We start from the raw sequence: 26,132 nt of genomic DNA on the forward strand, positions 1-26,132 counted from the left end.
GGAGAGGCCACAACAGTGAGAGGCCCGCGTACCGCAAAAAAAAAAAAAAAAAAAAATCATTATGCTATACATTTTAAACTTATACAGATCTGTATGTCAATTATATCTCAATAAAACTAGAAGAAATAAAAAATTTAAAAATAAGGTTAAAGGGAAAAAAAAAAAAGAACAGAAACAACATGAATAGATTCCTCCCGGTAGTAAGCCAGAAGCTCAAAGGAAGCACGACACCTTCTTGGAATCAAATAGTAAGAATGATTTCCTGAAGACAGTAATTCTCAGATACAAGGAATTTTACTCAGTCAAATATAGCTGATGAAATAGATAACCACAATTATATTCTAGTTTTCAAATGCATAAAGAATTTGCTTTGTGAAAGTAAGTTGGTTGTGAAGTAGATATGAGATATGAGATATTAGAGATGATATGAGATATCATCCATGAGATATTAAAGAGTATTAACTTATTATTGAAAATGAAAATATGATTTAAGTAGAACAAATGCCTTCAAAATGCCCTCCCTTTATCTCCTCTTACTGTATATACTAACAACGGAATACCTTTAACCTGGAATGCAATTCACTAAAAACAACTAAAGCAAATCAAACTGAGAAACAAAGTAAAATAACATGTTACCAACAGAGACTCACTGAATCTAAGTTAGGTTTTTGAGTATGCTAAACACAGGGCAAAGAACACTTTATTACAAAGATCAATTTGCATTAAAAAAATGATAAACCTAAGCTTTGTTCTTTTGTCTTTTTCTGCCTCGGTGTGCAGCTTTCGGGATCTTGATTCCCCAACTAGTGACTGAACCTGGGCCACGGCAGTGAAAGCCGGGAATCCTAACCACTAGGCCACCAGGGAACTCCCTAAGCTTTATTATTTTTAAAACACACTTTCTTTTTCTCCCCCAGGGTTTCCCAAGGCCATGTATATTGATTAATTGCTGTGAAGCATAATTTTAACATAGCCATAGACTACTCAACAAAAGAGAGTTTTATAGTGAACAGTCATGAACCTAAGAACTAAATGTAGCAATAAAGAGATATTTTCACACTTGGTGTTTTAAATCGACTAATACATTATTTCTGAAAGTGACAGTAAATCTGACAGTCTTTGTCTATGCTAAAAAAAAAAAAAGCTGTCATTTATCTCCTCAGAGAAAATGTCCTGCAGCTCCCATAGGAGGGTGCTCTTGACGCTCACACCCAGTCCCTGCCAGGACCAGCAGGAACCGGGCCCAGGACTGCTGACCCACCAGTAGGACCTACAACCTGAGAATGTTTACTCTCTATTGGAGGATGAATATTTTGTTCAGAATTAGGCCCAACATGACAATTTTCTTTTTTTTAACGCCGTGTGCGCCACTTGTGGGATCTCAGTTACCTGACCAGGGATCGAACCTGGGCCCTCAGCAGTGAAAGCGCAGAGTCCTAATCACTGGACCTCCAGGGAATTCCCCCAACGTGACAACTTTTGACTGAGAAAGTCCAGATGCTCAAGGAAACCAAATTTAACTCCTTGATCATTTACACCCACCACACTTTTCATTTTATTATAATTTTTTATCAAAATATTTCCCACATACTCTTTGAAATAAAGATCTGACTTGCTGATCACTTCTGTGCAGCTCACCCCACACACTGCCCTGCAGCCCCTCCTGGATACTTGCCCTGCATCTGACTTCCCTGGAGGCAGACGGCACCACCCCATCGCCACGGATGTCCCTGCCCACGTCTGCCACCGTGCCCGTCTCCCTGCCCGCCCGCCCGCCCATCCCACTCACGCAGCCGGCAGATGGGGCAGTTGCTGGCCTGGTAGCGCAGCGTGTCGGCGCACGAGTTGCAGAGGCACAGGTGGCGGCAGGGCAGGATCAGCGTGTCCCGTAGGTCTGACAGGCACACCACACACTCATTGCTGTTGTCGCTGTTCTCTTCGTCTGAGGGCTGTGGGTACACCGAGGGTCCTAGGGTCAGTGGCTCCCGAGGCCAGATTCCAGGGGCCTTCCTGTTCCCACTTCCCCTGGGGGCTGCGGTGGCAAAGGGAAGCCCCAGGGGCAGAGGAAGATCACCAAAGAGCAGGACGCCCCCCTAGCCCAAGACACCTCCCCAAATCGAGAGATCTTGGGTCTCCTACTCCCCAGAACCAAAGAGGAAATGTGGGAAGACTCGCGTCTGCCAAGGCTGCCCATTTACTTGCTTAAAACAGCAACAACAAAAACATGGCAACGGAGTTCCCGGGCAGTCCAATGGTTAGGACTCTGTGCTTTCTCTGCTGGGGTCTGGGCTCCATTCCTGGTCAGGGAACTAAGATCCCACAAGCTGCGCAGTGCGGCCCCCCCGAAATAAATCAGGCAAGTCTAACTTGTTGAAATGTTTTCCTTAAGTAATGGCACCTTCTGGAAAACAAAATTAGCTTCTGGATCAAGAGGTAGCAACAGCCTAAACAGGGATCAGCCAAGTCCAGCCTGCTGCCTGCTTCTGAAACCAAGTGTTACCAGAACACAGCCTTGCCCCTGTGTTTCTGTATGTCTGTGGCTGCTTCTGCATGATCCCGGCAGTGCTAGACAGATGAACAGAAGTGACAGACGCCATAGAGGTCGACAACATTAACTACCAGGCCCTCTATGAGAAGTCAGATGACCTCTGATGCAGAAACATGACCTGGGCAGAGAGCACTTGGCATCCAGCCAGTTCCAGCCACCACGGAAGCTGGCCTGAGACCCCAGAGGTTTTTTAAAAAAGGCAGCAGTTTCATTTGTGTCTTAAGACAATGACAAAGGCATGGACTAATTCCCTGGCTGTGCCAGACCTTGGCTCTGTGGACCACCAGGCTCCTGTCACAGGCACTGGAAGGCGAGCCGGCCCATGGGTGCAGCGTGGGCTCAACTGCTGATGAAGGGAAAGGCCAAGGCTGCACCGGGGAAGGGGGCAGCAGGAGGGGGTCCGGCATCCCCATGCTGCCCTGATGGCCAGCTGCCCAGTGATGGTAACAAGCCAGTGAATTTGCTGGAAAAAGGACAATGTCCCACAGACTCTGCTAACTCTAGAAATTAAGGAAAAATGATGGAGTCTGGGGGCCTGGGGTCTCCAGGGGAAGGCTCAGCAGGGAACTGGCTCATCTGCCACCAACCTGCAGGGCCCTGGCCAGGACAGGGGCCCCAAGCAGGTCACCCACAGGCCTGCCTCCGAGCAGCTGGGAGGAGCACAGGGGAGCACGGCCAGCCTGGCCCGGTGGTGCCACAAGCACGCACCTTCGTCTCCTGGTTGTTCTTGTTCTCAATGCCGTAGATCTCCTGCAGCAGATAGCTGACCCGGTCCACCTGGAGAGCAGAGAGGTGTCTGGGCACTTGCTCCCAACTCAATGGCTCCTCTGCACCCACCTTTCCCAACAACCCCTCCCAGGTGCCGGGCTCGGGTCCTGGGGGCAGGTGTGGTTGGCGATTCTGTCTAGCCCCACCCCCAGGGAGCGGGCACTACTGGAGACAGGCAGGGAGAACCGTCACCTGCCCAGCCGACTGGTATCAAGGACACTGGGCTGGGCCCAGGTTCTGCCTGCCCTGGAGGGCGTGGAGCCAAGCTCTACCCGGACCTGGCGACCACATCTTCTGCCCACCTTACTGTGCCCAACCCCAGAGGAAAACACCAGCCCCACAAGAGTGACCAGAGTCAGGCCTCGAGCTGACCACAGTTTAGGGGTCAGATACTCCTCCTGAGAGCCACGGCCCTGCCGGTCAGCTGTCCTGAAACAAGTGCCCAGACCGTCACTGGGGTCTCCTGCCCTCCTGCCCCCTCCAGGTGTTGCACCTGCCAGAGTTCTCTCAACCCCTCTTTTAAAAAACTCAGCAACACCACTCCTGGGTTGTGGCTGACACACCTGAGCAGCTACACACAGGATAATCTGATCATCACAGCTTTGGAGACAGACCCCACCACGGCCGCTGTTAAATCAGTCTCCAGGCTCATTTCAGGGGACCCTGTCCGCTAAATCCTCACAGAACGTACCTAAGTTGGAGGCCACCAGGGCTAATTCTTCCTGGTGTTAGACCATGGAATTACGGACCCCAAAGAAAGGCTGTACTGGTCTATAGCTCCCACTGGTTCCAAGATATTCCATCCTTCTCTCAAATATGGATTAAGTCAATCTAAGTCTTTGCCCAACACAGAGGTGATTTCAGCAATTTGTGAAGAGGAGGGGAGGCTGCAGTGTTTCTCCCTTCTTTCCTCCCTCCCTTCCTCCATCCCTCCCTCCCTTCCTTCCCTTCTTCCTCCATCTGTCCATTCATTCACTCGGCAAGTGTTTACTGAACACTCACTCGGTTCAAGCTGGACAAGGTTTGGCTACGATGGTCAATGCAGGTACGTGGTGGGTATGCAGGACACGCAGACACACCCAGTGACCCCGACCCTGACTCCCAGAGCCCAGGGCCCACAGTAGTGGTGTCACCAGCTACTTCCACAGCGGCCATGGTGGCCCGGGGAGAATAATCCACAGAGACCACTGGGTCACATGTGTGCGCCTGTCTTTTAAATCAAAAGGGCTCACGGTATTTCCTCTGATGGACTTACGATTTGCTTCTGCTTTAAAGGCTTCACAGAGAAGCTGCCGTCGACGTGCTGCAGGGAAGAAGGACAGAGAGGTTAACTCGGCCATGCGGAAGGCCCGTCCTCGGTCAACCCACATCTACGGCTGAAAAAAGAAGGGGCCACACAAAGACTCGAGAGACAGGCCAGGGATCCTCCAACTGTGGTCCTCTGACCTGGCTTCGAAACTACCCAGAAAATCTTCTAAAAATATCACCTCCTGGGTCCCACCCTGACCTACAAAACCCAACTCTCCCTGGGTCGTTCTCAAGAACACTCAAGTTCACCACCATCAGCCAAGTTCTGACAATGGATAGGCGCCTCCCCAGCTGCAAGAAGCAGCACCTGGATGACAAGAACCAAGACAGACGGCTCCAGCCCTCAAAGGGCTTGGTCGAATCGCGAAGACAGCACAAGGATGTCACTGCCTTACGTACCAGGAAGGCCCAAAGCTCTGAGAGCCGTGAGAACAAGATAGAGCAAATGCGTCTGGTGGTACCTGGGGAGGCACACGGCTCCGAGTCCACACAGTTAAGCACGGTACCAGATCTGAACTCTCGCTCACCAAATACCCCTTCTGAGTCCACTGAGACCAGCACCTGGCACTTTCTGTAAGGCTGATGGGTTCTGACAGAAGTTTCTAGCATGCTGCACTCCAAAAATAAGGTAGTTTCTCACTGGACTCTACACTGGAAGCACAGAATGGAGTGTCTGCCAGTGACGGCCCATCGCCCTGCCAGAGCACACAGATGGTAAATAGTCACCATCTCCTCCGACAAGGCCGGCCTGGGGAGCACAGCTGGTGAGCCCAGAGATGGAGAGGGCCACCTCCACCACGGCCCCAGGAGGCCACGGAGAGCACAGACCCAACGTCGCCAGAGGGGCCTCAGGCCCAGCTCCACGGACCCCCTGGGGCATCTGGAAAGACCCAGATCACAGGGAGGAGATGGGCTCTGCACTTAAGGCTTTCGGGGCTACAGGTACACCCTGGGCTGAGGAAGCCAGGGCTTGGTAGGACGTCCAGAACAAGCGGTCTGAGACTGGTTTCCTCGTGAGGTCCTTGCTCCTCGTCCATCTGGGCCACAGGCCGGTGCTAAAAACACAACTGCACAGTGCCGACCAACGTCAAGGAACACTACAAGGTGGGGATCAGCCGCAGCCTTTTCAAATAGGGGACACACCCCACTACGCTGGCAGGGCTCTCGGTGACCAGGGACCCTGTCCCAACACAGCTTGGCCCTCGCTCGCTGCACGGACGGACGCGTGGAACTGTCTGGACCCCGGTGAGAGGACCATCCCTAGAACCCGAGACACCCTAATGCAGAGTAAGTGGTGGGGCTGACTGTCCTCACCACCAGCCAACACCCCCACCACACACCGTAAACACGGCCACAAAGCATGGACAGTCAGGGGCCTGGGGACTCAGGTCTGGTGGAAAAAAGGGCAAACACCTAAGTTCAAATACACGTAATGCTAAAAAGGTAGTAGTAAATGAATCCTCCCATGTAAATGGTCTCTTTATATGCGGGGCACCCCCAATTCGGGGACCCCAGGAGAGTATGTATGTCACGTCTAGGACTGGACTAGGCAGGTGGCAGACCCTCGTCCACCCCACCAGCATTTACTGGGCACCTACTGCGTGCAGGATGCGATGACAAATGAGGAGTCGGCTGCACGATCAGGAGCAAGATGGCACTCACCTTCTCAAAGGCGGCCAAGAGCACGTGGGCGTGGCCGGTCACTTCCACACCTGCCCGGGAGAGAGGAGAGTGGTCAGAGCCGGCCTCTACCACCCCTGGCCCCCTGCCTCAGGCCTCCTCTTTCCAGCTGGCACGTCCCCAGCTCTCAGCCTGCAGGCAGGGCCTGGTCCTCTGAGGACCCACTGAGGTCTTGTCCTTGCCTCACCCTCCTCTGCCTGCAGCTCCCTCCGACCCGCGCACCTCACCCGGCCCCAAAGCAGCCACTGCCGGCTGCCCGCGGTTGGCTCTGCTCCCGTCTCACTCGGCATGGGGACAAGCCTAGGCCGGGCAGGGCTCCGGTGTCTGCACCCTCGCCCAGGACCCCACAGCCCACAGCAGGGGCAAGGAGAGGCCAGCAGGACTGGCAGGAAGAGGCAGGCGGCGAGGGGTCAGCGTGGCACCGGCAGCCTTCATCGTTCCACTGCGGGGTGGACACCAGCACCGGAGGCCTGTCTTGCCACTGTCAGCGCCGTGAGAGCCAGGCTCTGCCACAGGGGCGCAGGGACGGCACCAGCAGCAGGAGACAGAGCGCTCGGCGCCCGAGCCCCTCGGCCCCAAGCCCGCCCAGCAGGCTGAGCCGACGTCGTCCGCTGTTTCTGGTCTGAGATCCCCAGACCTGGCTGACTGGGGTGAGAAGGGCCTCTTCCCAAGTGTGCACGCCTGGAAGGGAGACCGAAGGGAAGGGCCACTCACCGTCCCCCTCATCCACCACAGCCTGGATGACCACTGGAAACGTGCCCCGGTCCAGGTCAAAGTTCAGCTGCGGAGAAAGGAGGTGACAACAGTCAGACTGAGCTGGAGGGAGCGGGTGGGATGAGTAGGAGGCGTTGAGGTGACAGAGCTGAGGCCAGACAGGCGCCCTTTTCTTCTTTGTGGTAAAACAGATTAAAAGGGCACATTTGTGTTCTAAGTGTAACTCAGTGTCATTAAGTACATCCGTACGGTCACGCGACCGTCAGCACCATCTTTCCTGGAACGTCCTCGCCAGCCCTCAGCGGGCCTCCCAGCCCAGCCCAGCCCTGGAACCTCCATGCTGCTGCGTCTGTAGATGGGCCGACCCTTGGACAGTCACAGAAATGGATGCACACAGTATCTGTCTTTTGTGTCTGGTGTCTCTCAGGCAGAATCATCACGCTGCAGGCGCCTCCCCCTTAAGGCCGAGTAGCACTCCCTGCCTGGCCAGACCTCACCGTCACCCATTCACCTGCTCAGACACCAGGGCCCCCTTCGGCTGTGCTGAGCGGGGCTGCCTCTGCTGGACTCTGCTGGGTGGACCCCTAGGCACGGGAGTGCCGGGTCCCACGGAGATCCCGCGTCTAACCTTGTGAAGAAAGGCACCAAGCTCGGCCCCAACAAAGACGGAACCAACGTGAAGGAGAGACCACGTGGCTTGTCCGAGCTCACGGAGAAACCTCCTCTCACTTTTCCTTCTCCTCCTGCTTAAGTCCCTCCGGGGATCCCCGCTGCCCTCTGGCTGCAGGCCACGCTCCTCCCCACGTGTCCACTCAGGTGCAGCTTCCACGGCTGCTCCCCAGGGGGGACCGCGGGGAGGTCACACAGAGCCTGCGGGGCAGAGGCGCTCAGCCAAACACACCCACCGCGGGAAGGGGGCCCAGCGGGTCCCTGGCCATCGGTGGGCAGCAGGGCCGGGCCGGGGCCAGTGCTGGGACAGGGCATACTCAGCACTGCCAGGTTCGGGTCTGGCTCTACAACCTGAGCATCAGGCCCCGGTCCTAATGCAAGAGTTCCGAGCAGGCGGCCGAGAGAGCACGCGGTGAGCACCAGCCACTGGAGCTGCTTGTGTTCAGGCAGCGGGAGCCGGGGAGGGAACTGGCCCAGGAGGACCACGTTGGGTAGGGACTCCAGGGCACGGGGCTTGGTAGGAACGTGTGCGCACAGATCCACACGCAGAGAGGTGTCCAGGCCTACCCAGGACCCACAGCCTCAGGGCAGAAGGGCTGCACCACCAAAACTTGGACCTGGGAGAGGGAGGGACCCGCTTTCCCCGCTCCTTCCTTGCTCTGGGGTGCCCCCCGGGGTGGGGGGGTGACCGCCCGAGACAGGAGTCACACATCCTCTACAGCTATCCTGGGGCCAGGGGCCTCCCACACACCTGCTTCTGCCCTCCCTACACCGAGCCAGGGAACAGGGAGCCATCTTGCCAACGACCATCCCGCAGTTACCCCGGTGACGACAATGATGATGACGATGACGATGATGACGATGACGACGATGACGAAGCTGAGGTGGGTGTGATGCGCAGGTGCTGCCCTTCCCAGGCTGTAATCAGGCCCAGGAGGGGAGCTATTCAGGTGACAGAGCTGGACGGGGAGCAGTGCGGGCCCTGCCACCCCCGCGCTTCCGGCCTGTTGCTGAAATATAGTCGTCAGCACTGACGTGGCGACTTGGTTGCTCTGAGGAGCTGCCAGTGATTTGCATTTTCTTTCTCTCTTGCACACTGAGTGCTGCCTCAGCACCAGCTGACGGGTGGAATAAAAGACACTGGTCTGGGGAGGTGTGACGGGGGCTCCTGCGCCGCTGGCCGTCGGGTTCACGATGGACAGCCTGGCTAAGTAAGCACCCTGCACCCCGACCTCATGGACCCCTGCGGCCACCTGCGAGGGAGGGACTGTTTCTATTTCCAGCTGACAGATGGGAAAGCAAGGTTCGCAGAGGTGGCATAACTTGCTGGATGCTTCACAGACAGAGTGACAGAGCCAGGGTTGCCTCCAGGCCTCACCCACCTGTGTCCTCCCAGCTCCTGGGAAAGGCCATCACTGCTTCCTGGATGCCGCTGGTACTTCTGTCCTGGAGACTCTGCTCTTATCAAGCCTGACCCACCTGGGGCCTCCTGTCCAGCCCTGTCCAAACCCTAATGCAAAGGTGCAAATGACTGTTGTCCCACTTTTCAGGTGGCAGCACCCCGACTTTCCCTGAGGAAATGTGGGAACAACTTCTCTCCTACCCTGGTACTGTGTGGCCTGGCCAGATGATGGTATGTCTACCTGAGCACTCTGGGACGCAGGCGGGGACCGCACCTCTCACTGGTCTGCAGGGCGCCAGCAGAGAGCGAGGCCAGCTCAGCAGGAGCACACCCTTCCTGATGACACGGGCCCCTGCAGACACCCAGCCTTTTCAGAATCTATGCCAATTAGTTCCTGATTTTCTTTTCTTAAGCCAGACTGAGATGTTTCTGTCACTTGCAACCAAAGAAGTCCTGACACAGACACCACTTTGAAGGCTCTGCCGCAGCAGCCTTCCCGGCGCCTTCCACGAACATTCAGTGCCCAGACCACAGGGCAGCACACTACATGTGACATTTGTCCAACAGACTTGCAAACCCAACAGAAGACGCGGTGCTGAGCCAGGGACAGAGGTGGAGACGACAGGGCACCATGACCCCCGCTCTCCCCAGACACCAGGGCCTAGGGGTGAGGGGGAAACCCTGGGAGTACAGGGACCTAGGGAGCAAGGACCACCTCCTCCCAGACTCCTGCTCCCCAGAGCTTGGCACACGAGTCACGCCCCAGAGCCAAGCACGCGGGGAGAGGACAGAGACTTCCACCCTCCCAGGGAGTCTGAGGGAGACGCTTTTTAGTTTTTGGCCACGCCAGGCAGCATGCGGGATCTTAGTTCCCTGACCAGGGATCGAACCCGCGCCCCTGCAGTGGAAGCTTGGAGTCTTAACCACTGGACCACCAGGGAAGTCCCAGGAGACACTTATTTTTAATGCAGGGAGTGAGGCTTTCTTAGGGAAAAAGGCAGCCCGGTCAGGAGAGAGAGCAGCAGCTGACGGCAGCAGGAGTCCCGCCCAGGCTCCCCTCAGGCTCTGCTGTCACAGAGGAGCCGTGGACGAGGGTCTTTGCAAGGCCTAGGTCAGATGGACACTGGGAAATAGGGGAAAGGCAAGGGGTAGGGGAGGAGGGGACGTGGCTTTGACTGAAATAAATGGAAGCCCATGAGGAGCTAGTGGGAAAACTGCAAAGAAGCCCCACGAGCCACGAGGAGATCTGTAGGTGTTGAGCTGGAAAGACTCCACATCATGGTGCAGTAAGAAAAGAAAATGACGCATGTGTGGGGCAGGGGGCATATGGGAAACCTCTATACCTTCCTCTTAATTTTGCTGTGAACCTTAAACTACTCTAAAAAAGTCTTACAATTAAATTAATTTAAATTCAATTAAAAAGCAAACTGCACCCAAGAGGAATGAAAACATACATCCACACAAAGACTTGCACACAAATGTTCACAGCAGCATCATTCATGACGGCCAAAAGGCGGAGACAACCCACATGTCCATCAGCTGATGAAGGGCTAAACAAAATATGATCCCATCCATCCAGTGGAATGTTATTCAGCCATAAAAAGGAATAAAGCACCGATACATACTACAACCTGGACAAGCCTTGAAGACACGATGCTGAGTGAAAGAAGCCAGCACCAAAGGTCACATAGTGTCTGATTCCGTTTATGAGAAATGTCCAGAACAGACAAATCCAAAGAGACAGAAAGTGGATGGGCAGTGGCTAGGGGCTGGGGGAGGAATGAGGAGTGATTGCTAGTGGGTAGAGGGTTTCTCTTGGGGATGACAAAAAAGTTCTGGAGGTAAGGCAGTAGTGATGGCTATACAACTCTGTGAATATAGTAAATACCACCGAATTATACACTTTAAAAGGGTGAGCTGGGGACTTCCCTGGTGGTGCGGCGGTTAAGAATCCGCCTGCCAATGCAGGGGACACGGGTTTGAGTCCTGGTCCGGGAAGATCCCACATGCTGCGGAGCAGCTAAGCCCATGCGCCACAACTACTGAGCCTGTGCTCTAGAGCCTGTGAGCCACAACTACTGAGCCCACGTCCCACAACTACTGAAGCCTGTGCGCCCAAAGCAACAAGAGGAGCCACCGCAATGAGAAGTCCGCTCACTGCAACGAAGAGTGGCCCCCGCTCACCACAACTAGAGAAAGCCCGCGTGCAGCAACGAAGACCAAACACAGCCAAAAATAAATAAAATAAATAAATTTATTAAAACAGAAACAAAAAAATAAATAAAAGGGTGAGTTGTATAGTATGCAAATTATGTCTCGATAAGTTGTTTTAAAAAAAACAAGCTACAAAATAATATTTGTACAGTATGACTGCATTTTTGTAAAAAACAAATGCATACAGGAGAAAGTCTAGAAAATACACCCCACATGGTCAGTAGTGGTCACTTCTGGAAAAGGAGACTGAACTGGCAGCATTCTGCTTGACAGATTCTGTGTAATCAGAACATTTTACTATAAGCATACATTACTGTTATAATCTTTAAATAGGCAAATCTGGGGAAAATGGCTAAAAAAAAAGGGAGGATGGCCAGGCCTCTGATGGCACAATGCTTGCAGCTGAAGGGACGCCTGGCTGTGTCTGGAGACGTCTTCAGTTGTCACAATTGCAGCAAGGGACATTCCTGACACCTGGTAGGCAGGGGCCAGGGAGGCTGCTCAACATCCCACAGAGCACAGGACTGTCTCTGCCAGAGAATGACCCAGGACCCAAACGTCAACAGCACCGAGGCTGAGAAACCCTGGTATAAAGGAGAAACCTGAGTTTGGTGCCAGAGTGTCTGTCACATCTCTAACGCATACCAACACCCGCTTCAATGCCCTCAGCTGGCAAGGACGTCATGCCAGGACGTAACAGCATCCTTCTGCTCTCTGTACAGCTTCACTTCCAGAACCTTCTATTTATGGCAAATCTTAGCCGTTTCCTAGCTACAGTAACGACTGATGAAGTTTCCATTTAAAAATACATGTAATAGGGCTTCCCTGGTGGCGCAGTGGTTGGGAATCCACCTGCCAATGCAGGGGACGTGGGTTCGAGCCCTGGTCCGGGAAGATCCCACATGCCGCGGAGCAGCTAAGCTTGTGTGCCACAACTACTGAGTCTGCGCTCTAGAGCTCGTGAGACACAATTACTGAGCCCGTGTGCCACAACTACTGAAGCTCGCGTGCCTAGAGCCTGTGCTCTGCAACGAGAGAAGCCACCGCAGTGAGAAGCCTGTGCACCGTAACCAAGAGTAGCCCCCGCTCACCATAACTAGAGAAAGCCCACGCGCAGCAAAGAAGACCCAATGCAGACAAAAATAAAATAAATTCAAAATAAAAAAAATAAAAATAAATAAAAATACATGTAATAGAGGGAGGAATGGAGGTGACTGCTTAATGGGTGCAGGACTTCCTTGTGGGTGATGAGAATGTCCTGGAACTGCCCAGTGGTCACACTCTATGAATGCACTGTCACTGACGTAAGTTTATATTGTGTGTATTCTATCACAATAAAAAACACCTGTAAGAAAAACTGAGTTGATTTCAACAACATATTAGTGGGAATTCTCTTTCGGTCCAGGGGTTAGGAATCTGCACTTTCACTGCCGAGGGCCCAGGTTCGATCCCTGGTCAGGGAACTAAGATCCTGCAAGCTGTGTGGTGTGGCCCCCCACCCACCCAAAAAAAAGAACATCTTAGCTGAAGTGATAATCAGAAAAGGCAAAGATGAGGACGGGGTCCCAGGATAACAACACTGGACAGGTCCACCAGGCCACATGCTGACAAGCTGAGGACGCAGGTTCCCTGATGCACTGAGGGAGCAAAGGGGGTGCCCTTGTGGAGCACCCAAGACTGGCTTACAAGTCAGGTGTGCGCTCAGGACAAGTGACCCAAACCGTTGGTGATACAGGACATCTGCAAACGCACAGGGGATGTTTCAGGGCCAAAATGCCAAGACTGGGTTATTTCAGAGGTCACCAAGCTGAGGTGCAGCCTCAGCCCAGCTGCCCCGCAGTCACCATAGGTGGGGGCACCCACTCACCTGCCCTCCCAGCCCCTCTGCCCTAGGGGAGCTGCCCCATCCCATTCACAGGAGGGTGGGTGGGACCAGATGCACCTGCCGGGCATCTGAACCGGGAATGTGTGCATGCGGGGACGGAACCATCCTGACGGCACGGGGCTGTGGGCAGGGGGCCCCCAGGACTGCTATTCAGCTTGGCCTTTGACCTCGAGGGCCCCACCCGGCTTCCAGAAGACCTGCCCTTCTCACGTGGTAAAACAGAGGGGGCTCCTGTTGCTCGACATCAAAGCGCTCTGACCAGCAAGCACGCGCGGCCGGGAGTAACTACCAGGGCGTGGCCTTCACCGTCTGACATACCCGTGATCCAGAACCTTCCTGGCAATTCCCACACCACACCATACCCTGCTACCTCCAATCCTTCCCACTCATGTATTTCAGTAACATAAGACGGGACTACCCTCTGTCAAAAAAAACTAGAGAATTCAGCTACGTCAAAGAAGCCAGACATGAAAGGCCACATACTGTACAGTTCCATCCATACGAAATGTCCAGAACAGGTAAATCCAGGGAGACAGAAAGCAGATTAGTGCCAGGGGCTGGGGCAGGAACAGGGATCAACTGTAAAGGGCATGAGGGATCCTACTGGGAGGATAGAAACATCCCCAAACTGGACTGTGGTCATGGCTGTGATCACAGATTTACTAAAATTCACTGAATTGAACACTTAAAATGGGTGAGTTTTATGATATATAAACTCTAACTTAATAACCTGGTTTTTTTAAAAAAACAAAATAATTCAGGGGTGTACACAGTACTGATACTCACACTGTACACATGTAGTGTGTTTGTGTGTGTCTTCCTTATACCAAGCTCCTTTGCAGAAATAACCACTGTCTTAAGCTTGACGGGGAACCTTCTCTGGCTTTTCCTCAAGGATTATGTACACATACATGTACCTGCAGAAGTGGTCTTGTGCACATCTGTGGCTGCCACATATGTGCGATTACATGGTATTTGTCTGTAATGTGCTCTTCTCCAAGCCCAGGAGGTGCTTCCACATCAGCATGTACAGCAGACATAAGCTCTGTCAGCTACTCTAAGGCTCACGACATCCCAGAACAGAGCTGGACTATGGTGCCCTCATTATGTATACAGGGGGTTCCCATGATGTCAGTGAACCAAGCGATACCTCCGTAATGGACATGTAGATTGTTTCCAATTTACTACTACAGACAGAGCTGCAGTGAGCACCCTCCACGTCGTGTAAATCACTGTCCTTAGCTACAGAACCACTGGGTGGGAGGCATCCTGCCAGGCTGCAGCCCCGTGGCCCTGACAACCATACCAGAGCCCATACGGAGCTTCTAACTGCTGCTGCTCCGTCCGGCCACGATCATCCAGTCCAGCCAATGCCTGCACCGACCACAATCCACAGTCCAGGTACCCCGACTGGGCACACAGACCTTGGTCAGCAGCCATTCCTGACACTTATCAACCATGTGAGGAATCTGAGTGAACAGGCCCCACTGTGCTTGCCCCCCTCCAGGGGAAGGAACTCGGGGAGGGGCCAGGGGAAAGGGGGGCCCAGCCAAGCTGTTACCTCATCATCCTTCCACTCCGAGAAATCGATCTTGAAGGAGGGCAGGGAGAACTGCTGGCTCACTCCCCGCTTGTAGTGGACAGTTTCGGACTGCAGGGCCGGGCTCTTGGGGGTGTACCTGAAAGGGCCGAGAGAGAAAGGACAGTGAGACAAACTCTCTGCCGCATCCCATTCTCCCAGAGCCCATACCTGCCCAATTACTGTTACCTTTCCAGACTTGGCTACACCTTTCCACGAGCCTTTTATGGTTTGTTGACATTTTTGAATGAATACAGTACAAAAATGCACAGTGCAAAGTGACCCCCAGCCCCGGCCTCATGTGTGCTCCCAGCCACCTGCTTCTCTGCCCCGTCCACAACCCGTGTGTCACTCCTGGGAAAGCTGAGGCATAATCACGCCTGTATGAGCAGGTGTTTCTTCTTTAATATTCAAACAGCAGTCCACCTACAATCTACTCCGACCACTCGTGTGCCCGAAGCTGTCCCACAGTCATCACAGACGGAGGTGCCATGTTCTTGGGACACTGCATGGGTTCCACCACGGTTTTACTCTAATTGATTCAACCAGGCCCCCACTGGTGGACACCAGGCGGTCGCCAACATCTTGCTATTCCAAACAAAGCTTCCAGGACTCTCCTCTGCACACATCTTAACCATGTGTGCAGCATGGTTGCACACCATGCTGCATGTCCCCAAGATAAATTCCCAGGAAAGAAATGGCTGAGTCAAGCAGCACACACATTTTCAATCCCGGTAGGCTCTGGCATCTCCCTATATAGGAATCCAACCCAGGACCTTCACCCACCTCCCCACACCTGCTGTCCCAGGGGCCTCACTCAGTCTCTAGGACAAAGGACACTCTCGAGGGCCTTGGCACGTCCGGCCTGAGACTGACACTGGGGGAGGGGTTGCTCTTACACGAACAGGGACTCACAGACCGAGCTCTCAGCCACCACTCCACCCCCGGATCAAATCTGGCCTCCGAGGGGTTTCCTCCGACAGGACGGAAGTGGGTACGTTTCTGCCCATCCTGCCTGGGTCTGGCCTTACAGCCTGGAGGCAGGCCTGCCGTGGTCATGCTGAAGTTGCAGATTTCAAACTTTTGGGGCCAGCAGGGCCCTATTTCAAATCAAAGCTCCGAAAGTTCAAATACACAATACAGACAGAAGCAGAACCACTGGGCCTGCCAGGCCCCACAGGGACTCACGCAGCCGTCCCATTCAGGAACTCCTCCACTGCCTGGCAGTAGATGGTGATGGCCACCCGGGCGTCGGCATCGAAGGTGAACTCCAGGCTGTAGAGGACTCGGGGCTTTTCGCCGTCCTCAGTGGGGCTGTCAGCACCGTCCTTGTACCTGTCCGGGAGACAGAGGAACAGGGCAGGTCAGGGGCTGTGCCTGCGACGGTGTCCCCACCCCATACAGCACCCCCGCCCCCGCAGGGGCCCCAGAGTCAGCTGCCTGGCTGCATCCCACCTTCCTAGGAACGTGGAGGCCGTTCCCTGTTTGGACAACAAGGCCCAACAACGCAGGGTCCTCCTTCCCTTGTCTCCTGGGAGACTAGTCCTCTGGGTTTAGAAATGGCCCTGATCCCTCAAGTCTTCCGGGTTTGAGGCGGTTTCTCAGCCCACTGACGCGCCGGCTGGACTGCTCGAGGCAGTGGGGGTGTGCTGAGTGCCGTAGGGTGCCGATCGGCATCCCTGGTCCCTGCCTGCCAGATGCCAGTAGCACCGCCCTCACCCACCCCCAGCTGTGACAACCAAGACTGTCTCCAGACCCGGCCCAACACCCCTGGGGCACAGGCGCCAGGCTGAGGCCCGGCTTAAGGCTGGAGTTCCACAGGCAGAACCTGCGGGCCCCTCCCCTCCCCCCCGCCCCCCAGGGGCAGCTCTGGAATCGAGTCCTGATTCTACACAAGGGGGAGTAGGGCCCGGGGCCACTCTCTCCCAAGCACCAGGGGGCCCATGGGGGGCCACAGCGTGGCACAGGGCGGGGGGGAAGGGTTACCTCACGAGCCGGAGGGAGTCTTTGCGGATGTTCACCAGGCTCCTCAGTGTCTTCACAGGCTCATGGGGGGCAGGGGTGACGTAGGGAAACTAGGAGGGAAAGAGCAATTCCAGGTAACCCCCAGGGCATGGCGGCGGAGGGAAAACAGGGCTTCATCAGAGCAATGGTCACAACCCTGCCTGATCATCCTGGGCCCTCGCACTGACCACAGGACAGCACTCCCCTCATCCACATCCAAGGAAACCACAGGCGACACGGCCAGCACGTGGGAGAGCCGGGACTGGAACTGCCCTGAGGATTCTGGGTCCCCAGTTGCAGGAAGGACCCTCAGCTGGGTCCCCGGGGCAGAGGTTAGGGTTGGGGCTCTCAGGCCACGTTCCTGGAGGTGGGACCTTTCGTCTCACTGCTGCCCTGAACAAGGCAGGCTCTCCACACAAGGATGATAGTCAATACAGATTTCGGAAGGGACTTGCGCCCACACAGGCACACACGCACACACACGCACGCACACGCACGCACACACACACACACACACGGGTGCTGTAAAATTGGTGGTGTCTGGAAGGCTTGGGCACGGGGTCAGTCTCCTGCTGGTGACAACGCACTGAGTCTTAGCAGATGTTTTCACTGGGAAGCCAGGTAAAGGACACCCGGGGTCTCTCCATCACTTCTCACAACTGCAGGTGACTCTACGATGGTCTCAAGGAGAAAGTGACACAAGACAACAGATCTACAGGTGGCCTGCAGAGCCAGGTCCTGGGTCTGAGCCAAGGCTGCAAAGACATGGAAGGCAGGTTCTGCTCCTGCTGTCACAAACTCGGGAGGGTGGGGAGCTCAGTACAACGTGGAAGCCCCACTGGCCCCATGGGTGGGGGACCAGCACTCTGGGCCCCAGGCCAGTTAAAGGACCAAGACTTCATGTCAACCAGCTGGTCTACAGTTAAAACAGCCTGGAGACCCCTGGTCCAGGGGATAGCACCCCCACCAGGCCCAGGACTCAGCAGCCTTAGGGGACAGAGTCCAGTGTCTCGTGAGAGAGAGGGCCTCCTGCCTGGGCCCTTGGCCACGCAGGGGACCATTATCTCAAGATGCAAAACCCAGGCCCCTGCTCAGCAATCCCCCACAGCCCTCTCTCTCTCTTTAGTCTCCATCCATCAAACATTCCCTTCTTTATTGCCTGCACCCCACATACTAAACAGGGCAGGGTCTGTCCTTCCAGCCCCTGGAAAAGTCCTAGGTACACAGCAGGTGCCAAATGTGCATTGCACGAAGGGACAGCAGTGTGTGGAGTGCACTCCTCTGGTGACTAGTGAGGGCGAACTTGTAAAAGAGAGTCCTGGCTGTTTGCGTTTCTGCTTTGGGTCACATCTCTTGCCCACTGCCCTATGGAATGTGGATGTTCTTTTCTCTTTTTAAAGACAGCCATCCAAGAGGCCTGGGATGAAATCCAGAGCCTTCCTCAGCCCCACAGTCTGGATGCACTGCGTTCAGTAGCAGCTGCTCTGTACCCCAGGGACCAACCCTCGGCCATCCAGCCTCTAAGGGGGGACAGGCCTCACACACACATCACATGCCCACGTCCAGATGGCACCTCCGCCCTGTTTGGGGAGACTCGGTGCCTGCTCACAGCCAGGGGCCTTGCCACCACTGCCCACGTGCCCAGCCCCACCGAGACCCACCTGGACTGGGCGATTGCCCAGGAAATTCAGATCCATGTTCTCTCCAAAGAGGTAACCTTCAGGGTGGGGGGTGTCGAATTTCTCACCTCCCATGAAAAAGTGGGAGGCAAAGTAGTTTCCTGGTTAAAAAAGGAAACACAACTGTAGACGATGAGGCTCAATACAGCCCAATGGGAGCATCTCATGGCCAAGAAGCTCAGCCTGAGAAAGGCCAGCTCCAGACACGGCCTCAGCCCCTCCACCTGGCCCGGGGCCTCTCCTCCCCACTCCTGGACTCATCCAGACCCCCGCTCCAATATCACTTCCTTCTGCAGCAGGTTGAACTGCGTCCCCTACAAGGACATGTCTCAGTCCTCACCCCTGGCACCTGTGACCTTGTATGGAAATAGGTACTTTGCAGATGGAATCCAGTTAACAGGAGTCAGACTGGATGGGGGCCCCTAAACCCAGCGACTGGTGTCTCCATAAGAGAAAGAGGGAGATGTGGACACAGACACACACAAAGGGAAGAAAGCTGTCTGACAACAGAGGCAGAGATGGGAGTGACGCGGCTACAATCAAGGAGTGCCTCGAGCCTCCAGAAGCAGGGAGAGGTGGGAAGGAGCCTCCCCTAGAGGCCTCAGAAGGAACCAACCCTGTGGACACCTAGATTCTGGACTTCTGGCCTCCAGAACTGTGAGAATAAATTCTGTTGTTTTAAATCACCCAGTTTGTGGCGCTCGTTACAATGGCCATAGGAAACGAATACACTTTCTCTGACCCCCAGACTAAATCAGCCTCCCTGCCCCAAATCCGAGCCCTGAGAACTTTTTCACCTCAGTGCTGACCACAGTTTAAAACTGTGTGAACCTGAGTTATTTCATTTCTATCTGACTCCCCTCCATGAAGACTGAGGCTATACGTCCCTGGCACACTTAGGCACTACATTCACGTTTCTTGTAAACATAGATGGCTACAAGGCATCGGACATGGGTCAGCTTCAAAGAACTGAGCTCACAGCCTTGCTGGGGAAACACTAGAAGTACCGCCTCCCCCAAGCTTCCTGATCTGATACTTGCCCACTGTCCCCCGTTTCTCACTGGCACAGAGAAAGGCCAGGTAACCAGAGGGCCCTGTGACTTTTGTGGACCAGAGGGAATTCTGGGCCCCTTGAGCTTTGGTGGGCGCCGTGCATGGATCTGTGTGTCCTTCCTGAGAACCACAACCCCAGTTACGCGGGACACAGCCTTGGCTGCCTAGGCCAGGAGGCCCAGAACCAGGAGTACAGCCTGGTGGCTCTTGACTGAAGGGAACATAGCCAGGACATATCAGGCAAGGGCGTAACCCCAACCCACGTGTGGACCAGGAACCAGACAGAGCCAACTGCAGTGAGAGAAAAAGAATAAAGTGGTGACTAGTTAAATAAATACAATACTCCTGATTTTATGGAACACCATATAATAGCTGCTAAAGAGGGTCAAACAGACCTGGATACTGACACAGAAAGATGCTCACAGAATATTTGTTGGATGCATTCCAGAACCCCTTTTGAGAGGTAACTGCACACTTAGGCGTGCATGATGCAAGTTGTGAGTACACAGAGAACGGTCAAAAGGACGCACCCAAAAAGCTGCTGAGAAGTCAGTCGGGACCAGGTGCGGCATGGACAAAAGCCCAGACGTTCTGCTCCATGTTAAATCTTTTAACTGAACACGAACCACTCGTGGTGCACTTATCAGAATAAAAAGACTAAGTGTGATGCAGGGAAGCACCTGGGCCCTTCCAAAATCACCTGGGATTTGCACTCAGTCCCGTCTACCGCACTGAGAGCATCAGTGGATTTTAATGTGCAAAGGCTTTAAAAAGGTGGTTGTTCCCACACTGGCCCTATTGGGGCGGGGCACAGGCGGTCTCTGGACCTGTCTCTGTGGCCCACCTGTCTCTGTGGGCCTGTGGCCCACCCAACCTTGAGCCCGAATCACAGGGCAGTTGAGAAGGGTGTCAGCTGGGAGCTCTGGGGGAAGCCAGCTCAGAGCCACCTGGTCCGCCAGGACTACGATAGGCCGTGACAATGTCACACAGCACAGTCGACAAGCAAAGTCACATGCACTAGGCTCTGTGACAAGTCAGGGCCGCAGTGGCATGTGACAGAGGGTGCAAGGAAGCCCAGCGGCTGCCTGGGCCCCGCCCTGCCAGGACCTCCACACTGCTCACAGGCCCTGAGGTGGATCCAGAGGCCGCATAGCACTGGTCTGGAGGGAAGGTTCCAGGCGAGGCGGAACTAGGCCTGGGGCCCAGCCATCCTTGCAAAGCCCTCCAGGAATAGACAGACCCCTGGCCCGGAAAATCCTGCTCCAACCTCGCCCTGGGGGGACCCCAAGGCCCAATCACACAACAAATCTCCAGAATTTCTGCTCCACAAGCAGAAAGTGGGTGAGGAGGTTCTCCTCTAAGAAGGCCCCATGTTCTCACCTCCTGGTATTCATGTCTCTGGGGAGACTTCTCAGACTGAACAGGGCTGACCTGTGTAACCAGCAGGACACTGTGGAATTGACGGAGTGGGACTTCCAAGGCTCTGGGGGAGGAAGCCGGCTGCTGTGCTGGACACTCAAACAGCCCCATGAAGGGGTCCATGTAGTGACACACTGAGGCCTCCAGCCACTGGCCAGCACCAACCTGCCAGCCCTGCGAGGGAACCACGTGGGAATCAGACCTTGTAGCCCAGCTGACGGCAACCTCAAGGGAGACCCTGAATCAGAACCACCCAGCGAAGCTACTCCCAAATTCCTGACCCATAGAAACCGTGATAATAAGCATTTATTGTTATGAATGGCTAAAATTTGAATTTGTTACTCAGCAAGAGATAACTAACATGATGGGCTTCAAAATCCAGTCTGAGTGACCCTCTCTGGGCTCCTGAAAATAACATTTTTCTGTGGCCACCACGCTGTTCAACACCACCACCATCTACTGCTGGAGTCCTGCAATCCACTCCCCGGTCTCCCCACTTCCACAGCCCCAAAGGCTGTTTCCCACATCCCAGTGCTCATAATGAGGGGCCTTCTGATGCCTCCCTAATCACACCAAAACAAGTCCCAGACTCCTCCCCATGGCTTGCGGCGGACCCTGCCAACCCCGTCCGTAACCCCAGGGTCTCTGTACTTGCTGTTTCCTCTGCTTATGAAGTTCTTCCCCAAGAGTCTGCCTTGATCTTTAGACCTCACGTGTCCTCCTCAACAAGGCCTCTTCTGATCATTCTTTTCAAAATTTGCAACTTCCGCCCTTCCACCCTGCCTGCTGACTCCCCACTCCCAGCCCCCTTCCCTGCTTTATTCTCCTCCACAGCTCTGCCCACAACCTGACGATACACAGGAGGCCTGCACGTCTTAGTGTAGTTTTAAGCGTTAATAACTTCAGAGGTATAAATGCTACAAACGGAAACCTCCGGATTAAGAGGCAACGGATGAGGGTTTTTTTTGGGGGGGGCTAGGTTTTTTGGGGGGAGGCTTTAACTGTTTCTTTTCTAAATTAATGTGTATTGCCTTTTTTTTTTTTTCATGTTTGGCCACACCTCGAGGTTTGTGGGATCTTAGTTCCTGGACCAGGAATCAAACATGCACTCTTGGCAGTGAAAGGGCGGAGTCCTAACCACTGGACCACCAGGGAATTCCCTAACGTGTATTGCTTTAAAACAAGAAAAATTATTTTTAAAAGACTGGAGGGGGATTTCCCTGGTGGCGCAGTCGTTAAGAATCCGCCTGCCAATGCAGGGGACACGCGTTCGAGCTCTGGTCTGGGCAGATCCCACCTGCCGTGGAGCAACTAAGCCCGTGCACCACAACTACTGAGCCTGCACTCTAGAGCCCATGAGCCACAACTACTGAGCCCACGCACCTAGAGCCTGTGCTCTGCAACAAGAGAAGCCACCGCAATGAGAAGCCCGCGCACTGAAACGAAGAGTATCCCCACTCGCCGCTACTAGAGAAAGCCCACGCGCAGCAACGAGGACCCAACGCAGCCAAAAAAAAAAAAGACTGGAGACATGGGACAAGGATGTTAGAGCAGTGACCATAAAAATCACAAAACTGGAACCGCGTTCTGGAAAAACCACTGGATTGTACATTTTAAAAGGGTGAAGTTTGGGCTTCCCTGGTGGCGCAGTGGTTGAGAGTCTGCCTGCCGATGCAGGGGACACAGATTCGTGCCCCGGTCCGGGAAGATCCCACATGCCGCGGAGCGGCTGGGCCCGTGAACCATGGCCACTGAGCCTGTGCATCCGGAGCCTGTGCTCCACAACGGGAGAGGCCACAACAGTGAAAGGCCCGCATACCGCAAAAAAAAAAAAAGGGTGAAGTTTGTAGCATGTGAATTATATCTCAACAAGGCTGTTATTATGAACTGGAAGCACTTCAGTTGTCAGCTGGTAAATCATCAACAAATTTTTTTGGTATTAGATCTTTATATGATCTTTCTATTTTTTGGCAAGTAACTTGGAATTAGATGCTATTGCTAAATCAAACCCCTGTTAATTCCCATTTACTCTATTTATGTGAACAAAGTTTCTTAACTTAAAATGAAAAACAGAACTAGAAGTGCTGTTGAGCCGTCTCATTCCAGCAACAGGTTCTATTCAACTGTGACTACATGAATTAACTGGGGGGAAAGCAGCCTATCCACTGACTTAAGAGATATATGTTCAATTTTTTTTTTTTACTATTTATGTTTGTTATTTATAAAAACTGTAGGGACTTCCCTGGCAGTCCAGTGGTTAAGAATCCGCCTTCCAATGCAGGGGACGCGGGTTCCATCCCTGGTCAGGGAACTAAGATCCCACGTGCCGCAACTACTGAGCCCGCACACCACAACAAAAGAGGCCGTGTGCCACAACAAAGATCCCGAGTGTCGCAACTGAGACCTGATGCAGCCAAATAAATAAAAATAAACATTAAAAAAAAAAACTGTAATATTTGTGATGTTTTGACCAACTGGTTATTTGTAATGGCCACTCAAACCAGGAGAAAAATTCTCCCTTTTAAGATTCTAATTTCAATTTATGTACATATTTTGGTTGCATACAATATAGGGACCAATAAAAGACTTTCAAGCATAAAAAGTTGGAAACACCTCACATGCTCGATAAGGAAATGGCCCAACACACCGTGGCAGTGACAGGATGGAATCAAACATCAGGTAAAGGAGGGAGCGGGGTCTCCGAGTATCAGCACAGAGCAGGTGCAGAACCAACACAACTCAAACACGGAGGACGTGAAAACATATCACAACGCAGCCCTACAGCGCAGATGGTGGGACCCCACATTTGGAGGAGGAAGAAACCAACGTGGGGAAGACATGCCTGAGTCCACAATATGAAAAATGTAAACTGTGGACTCTGAATGGAGGGCATTCCCTATATTCCTCTCTGTATTTTCCTGTATGTTTTTAGATGCTCACACTTTTTAAATATTTATTTATTTATTGGTTGTGTTGGGTCTTCATTGCTGCACGCAGGCTTTCTCTAGTTGCGGTTAACGGGGGCTACTCTTCGTTGCGGTGCACAGGCTTCTCATTGCAGTGGCTTCTCTTTGCTGTGGAGCACAGGCTCTAGGTGCGCAGGCTCCAGTAGTTGTGGCTCGCGGGCTCTAGAGTGCAGGCTCAGTAGTTGTGGTGCACGGGCTTAGTTGCTCTGTGGCATGTGGGATCTTCCTGGACCAGGGCTCAAACGTGTGTCCCCTGCATTGGCAGGCGGATTCTTTTTTTTTTTTGCGGTACGCGGGCCTCTCACTGTTGTGGCCTCTCCCGTTGCGGAGCACAGGCTCCGGACGCGCAGGCCCAGCGGCCATGGCTCACGGGCCCAGCCGCTCCGCAGCACGTGGGATCTTCCCGGACCGGGGCACGAACCCGTGTCCACCGCATCGGCAGGCGGACTCTCAACCACTGCGCCACCAGGGAAGCCCTAAGTGCTCACATTTTAACAAAAGGAACTTTTAAAGGAGGAATGTGCATCCTAGGGAACTGGCAGCAGCTCCCAGGTGTGTGCCTGTGTGTGTACAGGTGTATCGTGCATACGTATATGTGTGGATAGGTGTGTGTATATCAAAATGTGTGTGGTGTGTGTGTATGTGCACATGCATGCATGTGTTGTGCTTGTGTGTGCATGCATCTGTCATGTACACATGTATACGGTGTACATGTGTTGTGTGCATGCATGTGCATCTGTGTGTGCACACTTTGGAACCAAGAGGAGCAGGCAGGGCTATGAAGAGGAGAGAGGGAAAGAGAAAGACAAGACAACCGAGGGGGAGAAACAAAAAGGAAGACCTGGAGATGGGAAGAGAAGAGAAACCACCCCCACAGCCCCCAGGCTCTTCTTCCATGCCCCCGAGTCAGTGCCCCAGCCTGGGTTCCCCACAGAACCCATTGAGAGGGGATGGAACCTGCCCCCACTTTCCATGTGAGAAACTGAGGTCAGAGATCACCAAGCTAGTGATGGAGTCACGGCTCAAACCTGCCGACACCAAGCCTACCGTGTGTCTTTTTTTTTAATTAATTAATTTATTTATTTATTCTTGGCTGCGCTGGGTCTTCGCAGCTGCGCACGGGCTTTCTTTAGTTGTGGCGAGCGGGGGCTACTCTTTGCCACAGCGCGGTTTGACAGACAAGGGACGGCAGTCAGTGGTGTCACTGCCGGTCACACATAATGAGCCACGTGAGAAGGGCGTCTCAATTGTGAAATCCTTCCAGAGGGCCTGCCAGAGGACACGGGTCCTGATTTTGACCTAGAAGCCCCAGCTACCTGGCACAACCCACTCCAGTACTCCAGAGCCTCAGAGGAGCCATCCTCAAACTTTATGGCTAGTATGTGGGTTCCTCAAAAAATTAAAAACAGAACTGCAATATGATCTAGCTGTCCCACTTCTGGGTATTTACCCAAAGGAAACAAAAACACTAATTCAAAAAGATACATGCATCCCAATGTTCACTGCGGCATTATTTATAATAGCCAAGGTATAGAGGCAACCTAAGTGTTGTCAATAGATGAATGGATAAAGAAGATGTGATATATATATATATATATATAGATAGATATATAGATATACATATAATGGAATAGTACTGGACCATAAATAAAATGCAATCTTGCAATTTGCAACAACATGAATGGACCTAGAGGGTATTATGCTAAGTGAAATGAGTCAGAGAAAGACAAATACCACATGAACTCACTTAAGTGTGGAATCTAAAACACAAAACCAAACAAACAAAACAAAACCAGACTCACAGATACAGAGAACAAACAGGTGGTTGGCAGAGGGAGGGGGCTGAGTGAAATAGGTGAAGAGGTACAAACCTCCAGTTATAAAATAAATAAGTCATGGTGATGTAATGTACAGCATAAGGAATATGGTCAATAATATTGTAATAACTTTGTACAGGAACAGATGGTTATTAGACTTGTCATAATGTGTGCAAGTGTCAAATCACTATGTATCAACAGTACAAAACTAACATAACATTGTATATCAACTATCTATCTATATATTTATAAATACACATATTGCTTTCACCCGTCTTATTTTTTTCTTTTCCATTATAGTTTATTACAAGATATTGAATATAGTTCCCTATGTTATACAGTAGGACCTTGTTATTCTATTTTATACACATTAGTTTGCATTTGCCAATTCCAAACTCCTGATTTATCCCCCCCACCAATTTCCCCT

General features: G+C 53.1%; 1 protein-coding gene across 6 annotated transcripts in view; it reads right to left on the minus strand.

Annotated features, from left to right (window-relative positions):
- The window catches only part of MGRN1 (mahogunin ring finger 1), a 58,138-nt gene that overhangs the window by 13,838 nt on the left and 18,168 nt on the right, over positions 1 to 26,132 (minus strand). For all 6 annotated transcript variants that reach the window (XM_027117510.1, XM_027117508.1, XM_027117506.1 and 3 more), the window contains 9 exons: positions 18,433 to 18,551; positions 16,754 to 16,842; positions 15,956 to 16,102; positions 14,750 to 14,867; positions 7,019 to 7,085; positions 6,287 to 6,336; positions 4,572 to 4,619; positions 3,257 to 3,325; positions 1,790 to 1,949 (listed from right to left, as the gene is read on the minus strand). In XM_027117510.1, coding sequence (XP_026973311.1) covers positions 1,790 to 1,949; positions 3,257 to 3,325; positions 4,572 to 4,619; positions 6,287 to 6,336; positions 7,019 to 7,085; positions 14,750 to 14,867; positions 15,956 to 16,102; positions 16,754 to 16,842; positions 18,433 to 18,525 — 841 coding nt within the window. In that variant the 5' untranslated portion in view covers positions 18,526 to 18,551. The remainder of the gene's footprint in view (positions 1 to 1,789; positions 1,950 to 3,256; positions 3,326 to 4,571; positions 4,620 to 6,286; positions 6,337 to 7,018; positions 7,086 to 14,749; positions 14,868 to 15,955; positions 16,103 to 16,753; positions 16,843 to 18,432; positions 18,552 to 26,132) is intronic.

The sequence above is a fragment of the Aethalodelphis obliquidens genome, unplaced genomic scaffold (assembly GCF_003676395.1).
Source record: "Aethalodelphis obliquidens isolate GAN/ISIS:26980383/991018 unplaced genomic scaffold, ASM367639v1 scaffold18, whole genome shotgun sequence".
Classification (NCBI taxonomy): Eukaryota; Metazoa; Chordata; class Mammalia; order Artiodactyla; family Delphinidae; genus Aethalodelphis; species Aethalodelphis obliquidens.